This window comes from Diadema antillarum, unplaced genomic scaffold (assembly GCF_040938485.1).
Source record: "Diadema antillarum isolate AM-2024a unplaced genomic scaffold, OU_Dant_1.0 scf00000016, whole genome shotgun sequence".
NCBI lineage: Eukaryota > Metazoa > Echinodermata > Echinoidea > Diadematoida > Diadematidae > Diadema > Diadema antillarum.
The window spans coordinates 69658-91772 of NW_027270905.1; the positions used below are offsets into that span (position 1 = coordinate 69658).

General features: G+C 39.1%; 1 protein-coding gene across 1 annotated transcript in view; it reads right to left on the reverse strand.

Moving 5' to 3' along the window:
- Positions 1–5910: 5910 nt before the first annotated feature.
- LOC139725048 (uncharacterized) overlaps positions 5911–22115 on the reverse strand; it is an 83531-nt gene continuing 67326 nt past the window's right edge. Inside the window, exons 46-65 of the mRNA XM_071636137.1 lie at positions 21419–21589; positions 20678–20842; positions 19980–20318; positions 19445–19572; positions 18092–18335; positions 17699–17848; positions 17036–17392; positions 16541–16668; positions 15758–15980; positions 15296–15445; positions 14456–14635; positions 13584–13711; positions 12520–12760; positions 11988–12128; positions 10672–10821; positions 9946–10015; positions 9431–9474; positions 7900–8249; positions 7105–7218; positions 5911–6132 (exon numbers count right to left, since the gene is read on the reverse strand). Coding sequence (XP_071492238.1) covers positions 5911–6132; positions 7105–7218; positions 7900–8249; positions 9431–9474; positions 9946–10015; positions 10672–10821; positions 11988–12128; positions 12520–12760; positions 13584–13711; positions 14456–14635; positions 15296–15445; positions 15758–15980; positions 16541–16668; positions 17036–17392; positions 17699–17848; positions 18092–18335; positions 19445–19572; positions 19980–20318; positions 20678–20842; positions 21419–21589 — 3695 coding nt within the window. The remainder of the gene's footprint in view (positions 6133–7104; positions 7219–7899; positions 8250–9430; positions 9475–9945; positions 10016–10671; positions 10822–11987; positions 12129–12519; positions 12761–13583; positions 13712–14455; positions 14636–15295; positions 15446–15757; positions 15981–16540; positions 16669–17035; positions 17393–17698; positions 17849–18091; positions 18336–19444; positions 19573–19979; positions 20319–20677; positions 20843–21418; positions 21590–22115) is intronic.

The following is a 22115-nucleotide window of genomic DNA, read 5'->3' on the forward strand; positions in this document are numbered from 1 at the left end:
CACACACACACACACACACACACACACACACACACACATACACACGTATACACGCATACACATACACTGTCACCCACCTACCCACACACGCTCACACAATTATTCACTCTTTTGTGTCCTTGTTGCCCGTTCCTGCTGAATCAATCCAGTTCGAACACGTCCACCTCTGCACCACCGATAGCTAGTAAACGGCCAGATTAGAGTAGGAGCCAACAGACTTGCCGAGATCTGGCTTCAGTCGATTGTGTGTAGGTGAAGAAAATGAATTTGTAAACAATGGTGCATTCTTTTTTTTTTTCTTTTTATTCAACGAATGTAAAGAAAGTATCTGTTGTTTTCTTTATGAAGGAGAGCGAAGTCAAGTGACCTATATGATTTTTAATGCAGGCAAGGAGGATATGCTACCATCCATTTGTGTAACCAGAAAGTGCTAGAATTGTGAAGTTTCTTTGTTTCAATTTGATGATGATGATGATGACAAGCTGACGTTTGATATGATTTGATAAGAAAACCATGGCTGGTATTGTTATGTAAATATTGAGCTATACATTTCTGGTACTATATGACTCAGCAGGGTACTTCATGATGTATACAGTGTCTCTACTGTAGCTAGATTTCATCTTTTGTTCTCTTTTCTCTATCCATGAGGTGAACTTTTACAGTTTCCTCTCACTCTGAATTAACCAAAGAAAATTTGTGCATGTGGAATATTGCACCTACTTCCGCAAAACATCCCGAGTATAAAGAAAGGATTTGTTCAAGCAGTTTTATACTTGTACCATGTGGTACTGAAAATTGTTGTCGATTTCTTTTTTGCAAAATTTGATATTCTTGTAAGGCATTATGGTATCTTGATTGCATGGCTTGTCATCTCAAGGGAAGAAAAAAAAAATGAGTCAACAAATCACATGCAATTGTTTTGTACTCTAACCTTTACAAGAATCACCAAATCACAAAGATCCTAGAAAGATCCTAGAAAGATCTGGCGTAGCCGTCATTACTTTTTCATCTTTTGAATTCAGGTGATTTTTTTTTTTTTACTCCTGAAGGGAGATGCCAATGATAACTGATAGTCCCTGTCACATTAGATTGAAATGACAAGTAAATATACCATGGAATAAAACATCATTAAGTTGGATGACTTTGTTTAATTCTAATGATTAAAGACGAAAAGTGGTATGATTAGGGGTATGAAGCCAATGCTGTAGATTATGTTGACATTACCAAAATGTGCAGGCACAACATATTATTATACACATCAATGTATCACTGGTCAATCAAATGTGTCCATTTTGATTGGCCATTTATTTGCTGTTTTGATTCTGAAGACATCAAATTTCACTATGTCAAAACTCAAGTGCAAGGGAACACAGTTTTCCTTTTCTGACTTTTTGTTTTCGTTAGATCATCAAAGACATTTACCTTGAGTATGATGCCAAACTTGCTCCGTTTGGTTATAAAAAAAGTGCCTGTTTTGGATAAGAAAAAAAAGATGACTATTTGTATGTAAATATGGTATACATAATTACGATAAACGTTAGTGTGTAGTTTGTACGGTAATATGGTTGTAATTTATACATTTTAGTGACTATTAAAGAAATTGAAATGTTGAATGTTGAAAAAGTCCATTTGAAGTCCATATACATGTATTCCCAATTTTTTGACTGTTTACATTTTTCCTTTTCATTTATTAAATAGATGGTTGGTATGAAAAAAAAAAATGAGAGAGGTCATTCAAGGCACAACAGTGCCATGCAAAAGTTGTGATGACTAAAATCATATCATCATGTGATACTCTTCTACACAGTGTTAAGAGCAGAAGGCATTATAACTTTTTATGGGACTGACTGTGACACATACAATATGTGATGAACATGGGGGCAGTGGACAGATTCTCTCTCTTTAGCACAATGAACACATTTTTACCGGCCTTGTAAAGTCATTCACAACGATTTGGAATTGGCATACATTGTAAGCTTCTATGAGGATGTCACATTAAAGAGAGCTACTCCTGGTCGTGCAGTAATGTGGACGCAAGGCCTTTAGAAACTTCGGAGCTGAAATACTACATTGCACACAGAGAGATCTACACCAGAGTTCAGTGCAGGTTTTGTGTGTTTCTTCAGTCGGCTAGCGCTCTTCTGAATTAAAATGTATGCTGAGTAAATGTTGTGTTTACGGATTGGATGCAAATCAGAATATCTCAAAATCATACAAGACCAGGGATTGATCAACATTATCTTTTGCACTGATGTGGGCATGTACATGGATCCCTGTGGATGATTTTATCCTTGACTTTATATATTTTTTTGGTAGTCTCATTAAGTAGGCCCCTGTGTAAGCTTGATCTTGCAAACAATACTTTTTTTTCTTATTTTCATTTGGCCTTGATATGCGATTGAGTTTGTCCTCTGTCCTTTATGGAATTTTCAATTGAATATCAGTAAATTTGTCAAGATTCATTTATACATTTCTTTCTCATTTGTAATATGTCTTTCTTGAGTTGTGTGTACAGGATGAGTGTGCAGAGTGTCTGTTTCAAATACATGTAATTCCTGAAATGAGTGGACAGAAAGTCCTTATGATTACGTAAATGTTGGTGGCAAGGATAATGTATTTTGAGTGACAGAAGTTGTGTTTATGCACCCCATTGCCCTCCCTGCATGAATTAGAATAAGCATCAGAGTGTCTTAGCATTCACACTTAACACAAAGTAACAGAACATGGTACATGATCAATAGTTTTGAATGTGCCCTCAAATACATGATTGGGTCACCATTCATAGACTCTTACTGACAGATTCCTACATAGGCTAATATTCTGACCAATAAAACTGGAAATACTGAACTCTTAAAGGGTCAGGGAAAGATAAGAAAAGTGTTGCAATCCCAAGGCACAAACATAATATAATGCATGCTATAGTCCCAAGTTGAAGTTCATAACTATTTGGCAAAAAGACAAAAAGATTATTGTATTCATGGCTGCTGCAGTGTGCAATAATTTCTTTCCTTTTCTTTTGTCTTTTTTTTCCCCTCAATTTATGAGGAGAAGTAAGAGTGAGGCAGCAATAAGTTATTTATTTAGCCCACTCCGTACTGAATTCTGAAATATCCATAAACTTAATATGCAGACCACCAGGTTCCCATATGGAACAGATTAAACTGCTGCCCCAGTACCCAGCTGCATGGTACAAACGGACATTGGTTTTTGTAATTCTCTAGCCACCACAAATACAGTAAATCCCCAAGCACTTACCTTTGAGTTGGGTTAACAAAAATTGAATACCAGACATTACGTGCACATTTGTTTACTTCTGACAAACTCATATTTAGACCAAAAATTGGGGGAAAAAAGAATATGATATCTATTGATTTGCAGATGAGGTTAATGATCAGTAATTTATGATCCACATATTACACAGCCTAAACATGTCTCTTATCCCATTTTTTGTTCGTCTCGATATTCCCATTAGGACAATAGCCTTCAGTAGTTGTATACTAAAAAGATAGTTACAATTTCTCCTTTCTTCACATTGCAGACAAATATGATGACCCTTTCCCCATACTTTTTATGTTTTTCTATATAAAAAAATGGATCTAATGATAGTAATAATTCTGGTGGTGATGATGATGGCAGTGCAAAAATAAAGAAAAGATAAAAGATGAACAGAGGAGAGTGAGAGAAGCTAGGAGTAAACACACATATGCACGTAAACATGCTAGAGAGAAAAAAAATGAATGGACTTGAATCCTTATAAAATGGTGTTTCTTTATTTAAAAAAAGTGTGAATGGAGCAGAGTGTAGAGTGTAGTAGATTGATAGACTAACAAAAATACAAACATTTTCACAGCAAAATCAGGGAGATGAAAAAGGAGGGAAATGATAAAGGAGGGAAATGATTTCCAGAATTGGGGAGGCTGTCTTGTTCTCATTTCAGGATAGGTAAGGAAATTAGATTTTTTTTTTTTTTTTTAGAGAGCTACTGCTAAAATCAGAAGGAATACATCTCTGAGTTTACTTGTGTCCTGCATACCTGCATAATGCATTTTTTTTTCACACACAGTGAAAAGGAGCAGAGAAACAAAACAAAAAAAAACTGCAAAGTACAGACATCAATCATTGACTAGATGAAAATGCAGTTTTATTCATTCAGCTGATCACAATAGAGGCCTCATGATTTGTTATTTTAAATTCTCATGTGGAAAGACTTCTAAGGTACAAATATATAAATATATCAATTTTTAATGCAAAATATACAATGTTATAACTAATTAAATACTGAAGAAGCAATCAGGCAATTCTTAAAGATATGACTGAAATTTAAATCCTTATGTAATTCATAGAGCCTACAGCTGAGCTGGAAGACATACACTGATTGAGTTGTACTCTCTAGGAATAAAAATACAGAAATCATCTAACTTGGCATAATATGCCATCTTAAAACGAGACAACATTAATCTAGAGTACGAGAAAAGTCCACCTGTGGGGGCGCTCGTCAGGAAATCACATACTGGTGCAATTGATGTATCTTCATACTGTATAGAACTACTCTCCACAGATCTGTTATATCTTTCCAAGATATTCTTTTCTATCTTGTGATAAAAACGCAGGATATTCTGTTCAGCATCTTTACTGTTTGCTGCAGAATAAATTGTATGAAATGTGAGTACTTTAATTGGAATGGTGTTAGCACATCTAACATTGGAAATTGGCCTTTCCACATTCCAGTAAATATTTTTAAAATGAAAACACTTTTCTGAAGTTTACATAAAAGACACTGGAGATATATTGCATACATGGTTGAAAGTAGCATCTCAAAATATTCATGCCAAAGAGTAAAAACAAAATGATTTGGCATACTGCTGCAAATCACAAATTATTCAATCAAGGGATATGTAATTCTTAAATACCTACAGAATCACCTTCAAGTAGCTAAAATTTGGATGTTCAATAGATTTTTATCTCAGATACACTAATGTTAACTTAGGACATGATTGTGAAATAGAAAGAAGATAATGGAATGCCATTCTGATGAATGATGAAGATTTCAGCATATCCTTTAAACATCACTTATATACACATACATGATATTATATATTCACCCAGCTGCTTACTACTTCAGATATATGAATAATTTTTCGTATTGCCAATGTTTCTACTCATAATCATACTAAGAAAAAAAAATACAAAAATTCAATGCAGCCCACGGGTATGATGATGATTTATTTTTAGAATGATGTATTAAATCAGCATCAAATAATCATTAAAGTTGGTTCAAAAGGAGTATACTGTAGATATGCCCCTTTCGACACATTGCGTAAAATTGTATACATCTTCATTACCGTTTTGTGTGATTATGTCAATGCGACAATTATGTTAGATTCAAACAGCAAGTTTCAGAAGGAAGATGAATTGTTAACTGATTAGACAATGACAGATGGGTAATCCAGGGACGGAAAGAAAGGGACGGGTTACCCAATGTGATTTGCAGTCATTTGCAGATACTAGGACAAATTGTCATTTGATATTAGAGCATGGATGATATTCTTTGCTTACTTATCTTGACTTTGCAAGCAAAGTGTTAAGAGCACACTGGATATACCACCTCTCATTATCCATACACATCAAATGTAAACATGTTTAGTGTACTATCATATCTTGACCACCGTTCCCGTCACAAACTCTATGTTTACATCATTGTTTATTGAAGTGCTAAGAGCAACTTCCAGTACACAAAAAATACTGTATAATAACCACGTAACATATAAAGACAGTAACTGATGAAAAGAAAATGTCCAAATTCATGAAATTGTCAAATCAGTTGCAAAGAAAATGTCCAGCATTCAAGTTCTGAACGTATCTAATTCAAGAGTGTCCAGATGCAGTCCAGTCAGTACAGTTTAGCGTGGACTAGCGAAAAGTACTTTCCGTTATTGGGATTAGGTTGACACTAATACTCCTCTGCGCTCTGCTTTGTCGCTGCATATCTTGGCGTGGTGGTTCATAGAGACCTGTTGGTTTTGTGCTGCGGTCAACAGGGGGCGGCCCAACCGCTGGGTTGCGCTCGACACTCCTGTAGGTGCTGCTGAAACGAGAACCGCCGCGGCTGGAGCTTGAGGGAACATAGACCTCCTGTTTAGAGACGATGGAATTTAACACAACTTAAAATTACACGTAATCTGAATGTTTGGTGTAAATGAATATCGCTCTTGAAACTAGATATAATCGGCTAAGAATGACTTTTCTCGTCACATTTGCTATTTTTGTATGAACTTGTGCTGGAAAAAAAAAACCCCCACACACACACCAAAGAAACCCCTCGAAACCAAACATGAAATTGTAAAGAGCAGTGCAAGTGGGAGAACAATGTAAGTTCTTAATTTTCAGGCAAATCAAAAGGAAGGGAGAGTAGCCTAAAATGCAAAAATCGTTTGGATATGAATTATATTCAAACACAGTCTGAGAAACTCCCTCCTTATCCGATGAATAATGCAAGAAGAAATTTAACCCGTCACGTACAACACGACCTTCATATCAGTGAACGACCACAGGCATCACAGTACTAGATATCCTCATGGCTATTGATGCTGTTTTAGATGCTTTGATGTTTATGTATACATACAAAGAGCTTCTTTCGGCTTTCACATAATAAAAAATCTGTTTCCTTATCAGTTTACCCTTTCATCATTAATCTGTCCATCTAGGTATATCATATTTCTGTAAACAACATTTATTAATTAGGAATACAATATGATATTGACTGCAGCACATTTAATTGCAATCCTCACTTTGCTCGTGTCTATTCATCCATTCATCTACCCACGCATTTCTTTCGTTAGATCCATCTATCTGTCCATCTATTTCATTTCATAAGCTGCTCACATCTTGATGAATCAGTTCATTTGTTTTGTCCATTTATTCATTCACTCACTCACTTATTCCTTCCTTCCATATCTATCTCATCATTCATTCATTCATTCATTCATTCATTCATTCATTCATTCATTCATTCATTCATTCACAAAATATGACAGGAAGATTAACCCAACACGTGATCCCCACTGTGTTAGTAATAGACACAAGTCAGTTAGTGGTCTCACGAACCTCGTCACCCGTCGCCACGTACGGCCGCCGGAATTCGGTGGCCCCCATGTCCACAAGTTTAGGCTGGGTCCTCGCGTAGTAGATAGGCTGTTCGTCAACACGGTACATCGAAGACTACAAAAAGAAGCACGGATCATCAAAAGCAGATGGAGAGGGAAGAAAAAAGAAATGTTTTACATCATCATTTTTTTTTCTTCTCACCAGCTTGTATCTGGCTCATACTAGACATAGGCCCACAAATTCCCTTTCTCACAGCTTACCATCACAAACAAAAAGTTCACAGATAATTCAAGAGTTTGATCACAAAACAAGCTGAGTAGCATTTTTAACATTCTAAATAAGTTGAAATTATATAGAGCAAAATAGAACCTTTTCCAGTGATACTTCACTTTTTGTATAACAAGAAGTATTCTTGAAGTTAAGACTACAAACATGTCATCACTTGTTATTATATTCTTTGTGTTTAAGTTTAATCGCAAACATCTCTAACAAACAAGAATGTACTTGTTTTTGCAATCAAACCGTTCATATACGTATATATATATATATATATATATATACATATACATATATACATATATACATCATATATATATATATATATATATATATATATATATATATATATATAAGTATATAGGGATAAAACTAATCTGTTGAAAACACTCCAGCAGCTCTTCCAAACTCGGGAAAATCCCGTCTAAAGACTAAGGATTTTGCATTTAACATGAGCAATTCACATTTTATATCTTAAAAAGTAATTGGAGAAAGAGACTTGAGGAAGTAACAACTAACCTCAAACTCGGGGAATCTGCCTATTGCCCCCGCGATGTGCCGACTCCTTTCGTACTCGTCGTCTAGCGTCATCCCGTCATTGACGTCGTAATCGACGTTCGAGAGTGACCCTTCGCTGGGGTCGGGGATGTGATCCCAGTCGTCTCTGCTGTGGAGGAACCGCGGCCGGGAGGCTTCCCTGCGGTAGCGGCCTTCGACGATCTCGCCGTCGTACTTTCTGAGACGCGGCTGCTTGAAGCGCGATGGTTGCCTCGAGATCGCGCAGCAGAAGACGATTAGGATGATGACCAGGATGACAAAGACTACGGCTCCGAGTGCAATACCGAGTATTTCAAGGGAGTGTAATTCATCTGGTTGAAGAAAAACACCGACAAAATCTGTGTCAAACAATTTCGAGGTAATTTTTAGAACAAGCACTCAAACCTACGACTAGGATAGAACAAGCTTGCTTTTACGTGGGAACCATCATATTTCTCGTACTTTCAAGATAGCCCAACACTATTGGAAATAGACATTTGTGTTTATATTGAGACAGACTGTTGTACATGATTACAGTTCGTTATTCCGAAGGTTCTTTAGTCCGAAGGTTCGTTATTCCGAAGGTTTGTTATTCCGAAGAATAGTTATTCCGAAGGTTCGTTAATCCGAAATGCGATGAGGTTTGTTATTCCGAAGGTTCATTAATCCGAAAATGAAATAAGGTTCCTTATTCCGAAGGTTTGTTACTCCCAAAATGAAACAAAGCCCGTTATTCCGAAGGTTCGTTACGGACCCTATTTCATTTTCGGATCAACGAACCTTCTTAATAACGAACCCTATTTCATTTTCGAATAAACGAGCCTACGGAACAGCGAACCCTACTAGTATTTCATTTTCGGATTAACGCACCTTCGGAATAACAAACCCTATTTCACTTTCGGAGTAACGAACCTTTGGAATAACGAGCCCTATTTCATTTTCGGATAAATGAGCCTTCGGAATAGCGAACCCTATTTCATTTTCGGTTTAACGAACCTTCGGAATAACGAACAGCACCCGGGAAATTGTGTGTTTCGGATTAACAAAGCTTCGGAATAACGAACCTTCCGAATAACGAACAGCACCCGTTGTACATTCAGGTGAAATTTTACCTAATTTATGTTTTGTAATTTTGGTATTGTGTAATTGTATTTCAAACTGTGATATTTTCATGAGAGATATGAAAATACATTGAAATTGAAATTGAACTGAACTTGAACAGAACTTGAGCAAAGTCGTCAGTTACAATTTTTTTTTTTCAAATCTCTCTCCAGTGATACAAAGAAAATGTGTCTGGAAATAAATTGGATGAATTTTTACGGATCGCCGACATAAGATAATAAGATATTAAGCTTTAAATAGAGAGATGTCGTACAAATCTGCTCAATGGTAAGCACTGATTGGTAAACAACCACATCTAACTGGGTTCCGCTGAGAAGTATTAATCTTACGAGTCTCACATAATTCTCATATGGGTACAAGGTCGGGAAGACGATTTTCTTAAAAGACTTACCCGGACTCCTCTCGCACCGCTCCCCAGAATATCCAGGCAAACAGCTATAATGAATCGGAGCGAAAATGACAAAGCAATTATTGGAAGAAAAATAATTGTCTCTCAGCCATGTTTATCCATACACATTTCACAATTTTAAATTTCTCCAGTTACTATATGGCATACACAAGTTGTCACCTGCCGCTGATTGGGCATCAGTGTCCGTTTGGCTCTCAACCAGCCGCTATAATGACATAATATACTTTAAATCCCTCCCTTCCGTATCCTGTATCATGTCGTCGAGAACAAGTGTAAAACGTGACATCAAGGTTCTAAAGTGAACGCATGGCGATAAAACGGAGTAGTACTCAACAGTCGGTGAAAATATCCACAATACTTGACGCAACACCTCTACTAAACGACTGGCGACACAAGACCAATAGCTGGATGCATATCACGCTGCTGTTGATGATGATGATAATAATGATATAGCTTGTGATTCCCCTTGATATCTGGATTTCATTAGTCATACTTACGTGCAGGAGGACCCGTTTCCTGCGGGAAAGCATGTTCCGCCATTACTGCAATAACCATCCGGACAGATTTCTGAAGGGAAACAACACGATCAAGAATTAGTAAAATGCTTCTATGGTCACTCTAATTAGGCCTATCGTTTGAGGTGAAAACAAAACAAAATGCAGAGACAAAAAAAAAAGAACAAAAATGTTCCTCGAGTTCTGAATATTGATTTAAACATTGCATGTTTCATGCTGAGTATTGCTCGAGTATTCCAAAGATATGATGTAAGCCTATATCTGTGTGACATGAAATGAGATGATGAAAACTGGAATGAGTCGGTGTAATTGTCCCCTTCTATATATATATCATCAAGAAAGTGATTTGTACCTTAGTATAACACAATGTTTTACACATGTATATACACGTATCAAGAAAATGACAAAAGTGACATATTTGATGACATCGGAGTTACTTTAAAAAAAAAAAACAAATGACACCTGATGCATAATGGCATGATGGAAGTATATGGGTCCTCTGGTACACCAGTGCTAACACTGAAGAGGCTACCCTGGATGAATAAGATCATAATACTTAATCATTATCATCATAATTACTTGAATTCATGATCTCATAAAAACCCAAATGCCACAAAGAAAAAAGCAACAAAAAAATCATCGAGAGGTGAGATTTATCAGAGAGCTAGAGATATCTAAAAAAAATGATTGAAATGGTTAGCCAATTACCTTCACAGATTCGACCCGGTAATGAAGGGAAAGGAGAGGCATCGAAATAGCCATCCCTACACTCGCACGTGTAGCCTTCCAGATAATGCTCCATACAGAGAGCGCTTGGCGCGCACGTGTTGGGAAGGTCAATAGGGCAAGGGCCAGGATCTGAGATTGGAAAGGGGAAATTAGGAAGGGTAAGGTGAGATGATAGTAAGTGGTGAAAGGTAGGTTTTGTGATGGTGATGTGAGCCATGAACCTGGTAGAAAGAGACTTTAAATGGGCGTTGTTTTGGGTATATTCCCTGCCCCGGTGTCATTCCTACCAAAACATTTCCAAAGAAGTGATAACATTGCTCATTATTGTTGTGCAAAATCTAATTTCACATGGTTTTGCGGAGGCGTCATCAATGGTGTAACTCGGAAATATTGTTATGGGGAATATTGCGTCAAAACTCGAAAGGAAGTGACGTGGGTAGATGAAGGAACTACCATAAGGAAACCTTGTTGAAATAATTTCCAGTTGTCAACTTTTACAAGTCTAAAGTGTATGATGATTTATCATCTAAAAACGTATAGCCATTTTACCCGTTTGTCGGAATTTTCACAACGCGATTTTAGACTAAGGATACACGTTTGAAATGCAATTCTTTCCCGAAATAAAGGACTGTATAAAGGGGGGCCGGGGCATAAAGTGTGATAGAACAATCAATTTGAAAAATGTTCCTGACAAGCACTCTTCATGACTTAAAGATGACAGCAGACAGAGACACTCTCAAAAAGTGTCTTGGCGATTTTTTTTTCCTTATCATTACTTCACAGGACAACATAGGACGCGTCAGTGTACAATGCTGTGACGCCTGTCAAAACATAGTACTTGAGCTCAAAGGATATTTCCCATTACAGGCCAATTCGAAGAGGTTCATTAGAGTTATAATGCCATATGATGCCATGATATGATACAATACAAAGTCCTCTCATCAATGAACAATAATGAATATCAATCTGGTGTCGGCTACAGGTTGGTTCTTTGGTTAGACCGTGGAATGAGTAACATCGCTGAGGGTTACCATCAAAATTGGTGCCTAGTCGACGCCAAAAACTTTGTAAGAATGAAGCTAGAAATCAATACACTATGTAACAACAATAAAAAACCATGAGGGCGCTTTTTCTCATCACAAAATTTTGGCTGCCATCATGGAATTCTTTTTAGCGTATGATTTTCATCTTCGCTGTCACAGGGCTCTTGAAGTGCCATCCACAATGACAACGCAGTCACACAAAGCTTTCTCTCCATCACCGATAAAGCCAATGGCAGTGGTTCCTGCCCTCACCTCTGCATTCCCTCCCGGGGAGGAGGGGAGAAATGTCGATGAGCTCGTCGTTACAGCGGCACGTGAATGATCCCTCCGTGTTGATGCACTGCGCGTTTGTGGCACAGTCGTGGTAGTCCGCTGATGAGCACTCGTCAAAATCTAAGACAAAAAATCACACAAACAAGAGGATTAATTTTCTGAGAACAAAAGGAAAATATGCATGAAACTCATGTATTGTATTCAAGAAAATAAACTGTTGCACGCGAGCAATTATGAATGCAATAATCGTGCCGAAAGCTGCTCTTTTTCTAACAAAAACAGCAAGTGATGGTGTCTCCCTTGAAGTTTTGTTTTTCTCACTAGCAATTATCATCTAGGCCTATTTAGCATTTTCTCAACTAGGAAATTTGAGATCAAGAAGGTTTTGATGGAGAATAGATCTATTAGGTCTATTATATTCTGTCCCTGCAACTAGTTCAAAAACTGGTTTCTTTCTCCCGAAAAGTCAAAACGACCCGGTTTCTTTGTCACTGAGAACGGTATGACGCACCCTCGATTACAATGGAATCTTCGTCGATTGTGACGTCAGTAATTACGCCCTGTTGGACAGACGTCTCAAGCGACTCCGTGAAGGCCGTGTACACAACTGTAGAGTTGGACATGACTTCGGTACTGTTCTCAAAGTCGACCTCGAGCTCGTAGTCGACCACGATGGAACCGTTGCTGAATGATGTGATCACGACATCCACATACTTGCTGGCAATGGTGCTGAGAGTGTAGATTGTTGCGAGCTGACAAGAAATATAAAGTCGAATCACAGTTAGAATCGATTGCACTTCTGTGATTAAATCTAGGTAAATCACTCTTTCTTGTCGCTTTTGGAAGAAGGCAATATAAACAAAGTTATACAACTTGTTCTGGTGTATAGGGAGTATTTCCTTGATAATGTGCATGGGTAGGATATCCTAGTAGCTGCCACGATGCATGATGCAACTGTGGAAGAAAAGCATTGCATAGACGATCTTTCACCAGTGCAATGATCTTGCCCACTTCATGGCATTATATTCCACGTTTAAACATGATAATACCCGCTGGCTTGCAGGATGACACTGTTGAAATGATAGTAGATATTGTCACGGCACTTGTTATTAATGCAAGATATTTTCAAAGCAATATGCTCTCGACAGCTCTTCGTGCCTGCCTTATGTGACCATTTTGACTACGAGTTCAAAATGAAATGCTAGATTACTAACTTGTTCTCTTACTAGCTTGTTTACTTTGATTCTTCTTCCTATTCTAATTTTCATTGCACTTTTCACCATCAATGGAATACTCTGCAGTTTCCGCTAATTGAAACAAGCCTTTGGGCAAATTACGACGAAGCTTGCGACATACGAAGGATGACCATTTGGAACGGGAAAGGGGGTGGGGGTGGGGGTATACACTCCGAGTGAAAACGTATCATCGTATAGGTCGCGGCCATGAGGAAAGTGAAATAGATATAATACAACAAGGATTTTATTAACAAAGGTGAAGAAGAATGACGGGTGTACGGTGGTACAGATAGTGCAATGCTGACGGAAAGGATTTTCTGTAGTATGCTGTGGTCCTCACCGTGCCCTTGATTTCCGCGGCTACTTCAGCGAATTCGGCCGTTGTCGAGTCGGCGAGGGCACTTGTAAAGACGGCTTTTGCGTTCCTTAAGCGGGTGAAGCGACATCGCCCGAAGAAGAGTCTGATACCTGTGAAGTAACGAAGATTCAAACGGAATGTCCCTTCGGCATTACGATACAGTGAAAAAAGTAGTTTGCTTCAAACAGAAAGTTTCTCGTGCTCAAAAAACCAAAACAAAAAACAAAAACAAAAAAAAAACAAAACGGCACATTTCGCTACACATAATGATATTTGTACCACAAGGCAAAGTCTACCATCGTTGATATGAGTGCCATGGGTAAGGTCCACTACGAAGAAGATCATGACTTAACTTGTTCCATGACCATCTGACTAGAAAGCACATTTTATCACTAAGCATTTAGGACAATACGTATGCTTGAAAATGTGTATACTTTACAATCTAAAATTGGATTGCGCCTATTACCATTTTCTTCGTTCATTTTTTTTTTTTTACACACGCATAAAAGAATTTAAACAATCAAAGAAACAGTTATGGCAACACGGTCAAGGCCAGGACTGAGGCAAAACATTGACATTCGTCTCAAATAACAAAGGAAAATTAATGGTGGGAGTGAATTATACTCGATATTTTGGAGGAAAATTATAATTCAAATCTAATAAAAAGAAAAACGTGAAGGAGCCCGATAGACAAACGAAGCTTATACAGCGTAAATTCCTCATTAAAAAAAAAAAACGAAACAAGGTAACAAAGAAAACATATTTAACTCTATGGAGGCTTTATCACTTGCTTCCTTTTTGTCAGAGTATGACAGTGTACTTGTATTACATACAAGAATTAAAGATTGGCTTACGTGAACAGACACCCCAGCGGTTTCTGGCATATCCCGGTCGGCAGTAGCAAATATATGCCCTGCCCAGCGACAGACATTTCGTGTGGCGGAACCTTTCGCACGGATTCGATGCACATGGGTCCGGAATTGTAGGCGTGGTTAGCGAGGTCGTCGACATCGGCGTTGACACGGATGTCGAAACTTCAAAGACATGAGCATGCACATTACTTACTTATATTGTTTACCTATATTCAGATTTCTCCAGTACATTTGAAATGGGAGTACATGATTTGTTCAGCTGTTTCAGAGATATATCGTATAGTATATCATTTTACTTTTCTGTCCTATCGAACAAATTTCGAGATGTTGAGAATATCATTCACGACACAGGTGTTGGAATATTCCGTAAGTTGTCTGCAAGAGTGAAATCTCTCTTTCCAGAGTGTGAGCTCAAATTTGCAATTTCTTAGCTCTTTGTCCAAACCAGTTGGGGTTGAGATATGCACGGTGGAAGTCGGCACTTGACTTCCCAGTCTGTGACTGGTTAGATATGTTTTAATCAAGGGATTCCCATAGGCTTAACTGCTGATAGATAAATATCTTACTATTCTGTATCGTATGGTGTAAAGACTTTTAAGTGTATTTTATATTCTTTTGTTCGTTTCTTTTGCATGACAATGAGCTTTTAGCAAGAAAAACATCTGTGCAAAATTACAATGTATTATTAAAGTAGGCTACTACAATAACTCTTTCTCTGTCTGTTACGTGACTGGCTATGAATTATTCGCTTTAGCTCTCTTTTCTTAGTGACCACGGAGAAATGAATTAATGAAAGTGTTGCCTGCTCTCTGCAGTTCTTACCATTGCAGGCCCTGCCAGGCTCGTCGGGAAGGTTCGGTGACACGTCGTCGAATCCGCTCTTGCACTGACAAGTGAACGAACCTTCCAGGTTTATACAAGTGGCGTTGAGGGCGCAATTGTTGTCCTCGGGAGAGAGACATTCGTCGAGATCTACGAATGAGACAAGGGCACATGACGAGTTCATTACTATTGTTGATAACGAAGACAAGTTGCAAGGCAGCCATAATGTTCCCTAATACGTACGCACGTGCGTTTGCGTGCGAGTGTGTTTATGCATTTCCATTAAAGAAATGCTATGATATTATGTAACACGGTCTGGTGAAATAGAAGTACTTTAATTAAAATCTACTGAACCAATGAACAAAGGGAAAATTAATGCAAAATTTACCTAGAAATGATAAAAAAATTCAAATAAAGCTTTTAGATAAATAAAAATAATGCAAACTTTTGATATCTACTGACCTGTAACTACAATGGACGAAGGATCAATGGTCAGGTTGACCGGTGCCGTGGCCAACGAGTTGGTAAACGCCGTCGTGACCTCAGCTGCGTTTAGCCCACCACTGCTGGAGTTCGACGCGAAGTTCGCGGTGTAGTCGACAATGATCGACCCATTGCTGAAGCCATTGATGGTGGAGCCAAGGTAGGAACCTGCCAGCGAGCTCGACGAGTACACCGTGTCAAGCTGAAGGACAAAACACGACATTTTTACTCAATCCCTAAGTCATATCTGTCACTGTCATCTTGTTCGTTATGCAAAAACTGTCTACCGTCATGAGGTTGAGGTTGTAGTTTCATGCTCATCCAACACGTTCAAGTTACCAATTACCAGCCGGCAGCACATTTTCTCATAGTTGCCATTCACCAGCTAAATGAGACATACACGGCTAGAGCTCCATATAACATCACTACACTGATCAAGGAAATAACGATTATTCACATTTTATTTGTGGGGAAAATTATACAGCCTCCGCTCTTGTCTCCTTGAAGTTATTGAATTCGAAGGTTAAAATCCATATCGCCTTTACATGCAGACCTCATGAACAATTGTGGCAAACAAGTTTCAACTTCAGTATTATGACAGATTAGGATTATGAATGTTCAGTCATAATTGCAAATCGGAATCGGCAAGATAAATTACCCGGTTGATGAAGAGCACGCAAGACGAAATAAGAAGCGGTTGAAATCTACAGAGACACAAACAGAAGGCCTACATGTAAAGCATGAAAGAGCTTTATTTCTCACCGTGTTCGTCATATCCGAAGCGAGAGATTGGAACGCGTCCGAGTTCGGGTCTTGGAGATCCTCGGTGAAAACAGCTGCCCCGTCGCCGACCCCTGTGACTCGGAGGCTGCCCAGAAACGATTGGGCCACTGTTCGTCGGAGAAAGGGACAGAATCAGAGGAGAGCGAAGAAATTAAGCAGCTCTTTCTCACACTGGTTGACAACGAGGAAGAGCATTAAGTCTGAAGGAAGCACCACTACCAATTAGTTTCCGTGGTTTTTGGACCTCAGTTTTTGTCATTTTTTAAAACTTTGAATATACTCGTAAGGAGCAAAGCATATTATCATCAACTTCTTACAATTTTCATTTGCCACTTTCAAACTCAAATTTATATAAGTCATCATAGCCATGAGCATGGCACGTAGTGGAAAGTTACTCTTGATTAGACAGTTGAGAGTAGCGATGCCTAAGGTCTCTTTAACCCTTAAATACATTTTTTCTCTTTTCCAACTTACTTGCACAAATGCCATCCTGCCCACGAGAGAAGCCCGGCCGGCATACACACTGGAAGGACTGCCCGGACGCCTCGCAGGTGGTGTAGGCATCGCCGGTACAAGGGTCGGGCGAACAGGGATCTACAACCATGGTTGTAGGGCTGATCGTCGAGCTGTTTGTAACTGCATTTCCGTCAGTGGGAGTCTGGGACGTAGGAGCATTTGTGTTGTTTCCTGCTGTTTGCATCGGGGTAGTTCCCATCGTAGTGGCGTTGGTTTGGGTCTCAGGTGTGGTTGCGTTGGTAGGGTTGGGGGAAGACGTGGTTGAGGTGATGTTATTGGAAGGGGTTGCCGTGTCTGTAGTTGTTGTCATGGGCACTGCCGGAAGAGAAAAACACAATTTGAAGAATGATTTGAAATTAATTTTCTCCTGAGAATTAGGAATGAAATAGTTTCAGTTAGAACTAACTTCTCTTTGCGTTACCTACTTTCTATGGGGCACGTAATATCTTGCGACCATTGTCAAATTTTATCAATTTGGGGTTTTACCGCCCTGTCACTATCTTCACCTTTTCTTCCCTTACTATCATGTCATCACCTTTGTCTTCTATTTGTCTATATTCGCTCTCTTAAAAATAAAATCACACTGTACGCTCCCTAATATTTCTAAGGCATGGAACTCACGTGTGCAGACCCTGCCAGGTTCCCCGGGGAGGTTGGGCGACTCATCATTGAATCCATTGTCGCACTGGCACGTGAATGATCCTTCCAGGTTGATACACGTGGCGTTGAGGGCGCAGTTATTGTCTTCCGGGGAGGCACATTCATTCGCATCTAAAAGGAAGACATTGCAAAAGAATCTAAAAATAGTGTGCGCGGAAATTCGATGAAGAATGGCGTTTATCAAAATGCTAGAAAAGTAAGATGCTACGACACTTGTATATCAACGAAAATCTTTGTATGAATGCAAATCCACAATGTCATTACGTGCCGAAACATAAATGACTTGAGGCAATTTCAAAACTTTACCATCGACTGTAATCATCGCAAAGTACAAAGTCTGATAGTCTCACTGACCTAGCACCACGATGGAAGACTCGTCGTACGTAACGTTCACTGGAGCTGTAGCCAAGGACGTCGTGAACGCCGTTGTGATGGACGCTGTGTTAAGGGTCGTGGTCGAATTACCCGTGTCGTTCATAGAAGCCGGGTCGGCGAAGATAACTGTGTAATCGACGACAATGGAGCCGTTGCTGAATCCGCTCACGGACGTTCCGAGGAAAACATCGGCCAGATCGCTCGTTTGGTAGACCGTGTCCAGCTGAAAATGTGCAAGATTGAATAAAACTTGAGCTCGTTATAGACCTACACGGCATTTACGCCCATATATGACTTTTAAAATATGTAATTTATTGATTTATTCATTCATTTACGTTCCATCTTCAATAAAACATGTAAATATAAGTTTTCTTTTACAGAAAGTAAGTGCATATATTGACATTACAAAGTACAATTAACAAAATTTATAAGCACGCAATCAACAAGTAAGTTGTTAAGAAAGAACCATATTTTTTAAAACAGATTTATCTTACAGAATTTGTTACAGATTTTAGATTACAAATTAGATTTGTTACAGATTAGTGTCTTGGCACACAATTCATTTCACTTCGGGTGAGAACAGCGAAAGAAGGCAGCTATCAGTCAATTCTCGATTCAATTAAACAAAATCATATCAACTCAGTCAACTCAATTCAATTCAATTCATTTCAATTCATTTCAATTCAATTCAATTCAATTCAATCAAGTCAATTCTATTAAATCATATCCTACATACGTGAAAAAAGATTGCTGTGTCACAACATGAGAGTCCTCATAAGGACTTTGCTTAGCGTAATATTTCTGAGTAGCTCTACGTAGAAGAGCTTAGCAAAGTCCCATCAACGTCCTAGGAACTGATCAGCTGGTTAGGCTATCGACGTTTCAGAACAAACTGGCCCATCGTCCTGGACAACAGGGAGTTTTCGTTACGCGATGGGAAGACCGAAAATACGCGGAAGCAATCAGCTGTGACAGTCCCCGTACTCGGACTCCCGTCCACATATATAAGTAGTTTCGTTTTCCTGTTAGGACGGAGGCGTGGGGACAAGATCGCTGATTAGCTGCCTGGCTGGCTGGTTGGCTCACTCCTGCCCAGCATCAGGACCGAAAGCTATTTTGGCAGAGTACCGTACTCGTTTTCCCAAGGATGAGACGTTTCTCAGATTTGATCATACGCAGAAGGCCATTTTGCACACGGCATGCTCAACTACCGGCTGCGTCATGTAGCGAAAACTAAATATTTACGTAAAGTTCATTCTCTTCGAACATCAGAATGAATAGTAGCCTTTTGTTACGTTTCACACCAACGTACGTGTCGGAGAAGAAACTTACCGTGGACTCCACATCTGAAGCCAAATTCTGGAATTCTTCGGAGTTGGGGTCTGAAAGCTCATCAGAATACACCGCCTTACTTCCTCCGAATTCCGTGAAACGTATGGCGGAGATGAATACTTGTGTCTCTGTTGATTGGAAAGATGATTACAGCAAAGTTGATTGATAGGACTTGATGCGTGTCTTTAGATAAAAAAAAAAACATCCTCTAAACAATTCGGGTCTTGTGCGACGCTCAATGGTAAATTTCAAAACAGAATCTTCCCAAGTTGCTTCCTTTTTGGCAATTTGCTCTCATTGTATAATTGTTCGTGTAGAGCTCATTCTTGCTTATACACTTTCGAAGACGTGGCTCGATCAAATGTTCACTTGTATTTCATTGACTTGTTAATATACAATAAGGTACTTGAAGAAATTATAAATTTGCGGAAATTTTAATACACAGACCGGTAAAACTTTATATTGCAATGTGTTACTTCTCTCCTCTTTTTTCCCCTTCTCTTACGATTTGAAAGACGATGAACCGACAACTTACTGGTACAGATGTTTTCTTCATTCCGCATGTAGCCTGCTCGGCATGTGCACTGGAAGGACATTTCGATCACCACGCAGTCGGTGTTGATGTCACTCGCACAAGGACTACCAGCACAAGGATCACCGGGAGTGGTCACGGCACGGGTAGTGGAGTCTGTGGTCGTGCTCTGGACACCTGTCGTGCTAGCGATTGCGTCGTCCGTTGTAACATGGTGCCTGGCCCGTGTTGTCACACCGGCTGTGGTTGAATCATCCTTCGTGGTGGCGGGGTTGGTTGTAGATTGGCTTGCGGTCGTGGTTGTCGCCTTTGTGGTTGTTTTCTCGTCAGTGGTGGTGAATTCTGTTCCGTTCAGAGCAAGGAGACACAAAAACATGCATGGTGAGTTCTGATGGATAGCAAAGAATTGGCGATTTATTATGATTTGATTAATTTTTCGACTGCACGTGATTACCAGGTTGAATGAGTATCCCAAAGTCGTCATCATCTACTCTGAAAACGACCACCCTGGATGCATGAGTGTACTAAATGAAATTAGACTAATTTTCGGGCGTTTTGTTTCTTTATAACAGAGGATTTGATTAATTGTAAAGATGATATTCAATATTTTTTCACTGTTCATTAATTCCTCATTTTATACACCAGGTCAGGCTAAAAAGAAGAAGACAAAAACCGCCACCGAAGACTATTTGTCAACTCACGATTGGTAGTGGAAACAGTACCAGTGGTCGACAGAGAAGTCGTGGGCTTCTTCTCTGTCGTGGTAACTGATATCGTTGTAGTTTTAGCGGATTCTGTTGTGGTGCGGTCAGCCCTTGTTGTTGTGGCTTCTTCAGTAGTAGCAGTCTCAGTGGTAGCTGCGTTGTCTGTGGTGGCAACCACATTGCTACCAGTTGTAGATTGCGTCATTGTTGTGGGTTTGTTTGTTGTACTCATCATCTTTTCTTTTGTTGTTACGCCCATAGATGTTGTCACCATATCGGTTGTAGGTTTCGTAGAAGTGGCAGTAGTGGTATCTATGGAAGCTATGTACAGGAAACAAAGAGAAAGATTCTACATCTCTCTATCATGCACAAACTACAGACTAATCTAAGATGCAAATAGAAGGTGATTTACTGGAGGGAAAGTGATAGCTTTTGTAGCTACAAATGAATGAATGCAGTGCAGTAATACAAGAGCAGAGGTTCTATTCTCGTCTACTGTTCATATCTATACCGAACACTAATCTACACTTTTCTTGTGAAAATAAGAGATTGACATGCTGAACAAGGATATGATAGCTGAAAGAAATGTATGTACATATCTCTATAGACTTATCAGTGTTACATGCAAATGACGATTTTTCGGCAACATTCAGTAAAGACGCATTCATAAGAATGTTTAATATGAAAGCTTCCATTGAAGTCTGCTTTTCAACTCTTGACTGGGAGTTGAAACAGTACCTGTTGTAGACAGAGTTGTGGAAGCTTTCTCCTCTTTCGTGGTAACAGATATTGTTGTAGTTTTGTCAGATTCTGTTGTAGCACGGTCAGCCTTGGTTGTTGGCCCTCCTTCAGTAGTAGCAGTCTTAGTCGTAGCTGCGTTGTCTGTGGTAGCAACCACATTGCTACCAGCTGTAGATTGCGTCATTGTTGTGGGTTTGTTTGTCGTACTCATCATCTTTTCTTTTGTGGTAATGTCCATCGATGTTGTCACCATATCGGTTGTAGGTTTCGTAGAAGTGGCAGTAGTGGTATCTATGGAAGCTATGTACAGGAAACAAAGAGAAAGATTCTACATCTCTCTATCATGCACAAACTACAGACTAATCTAAGATTCAAATAGAAGGTGATTTTAACTGGGGGGAAAGTGATAGCTTTTGTAGCTACAAATGAATGAATGCAGTGCAGTAATACAAGAGCAGAGGTTCTATTCTCGTCTACTGTTCATATCTACACCGAACACTAATCTACACTTTTCTTGTGAAAATAAGAGACTGACATACTGAACAAGGATATGATAGCTGAAAGAAATGTACATATCTCTGTAGACTTATTAGTGTAACATGCAAATGGCGATTTTTCGGCAACATTCAGTATGGACGCATTCATAAGAATGTTTAATATGAAAGCTTCCATTGAAGTCTGCTTTTCAACTCTT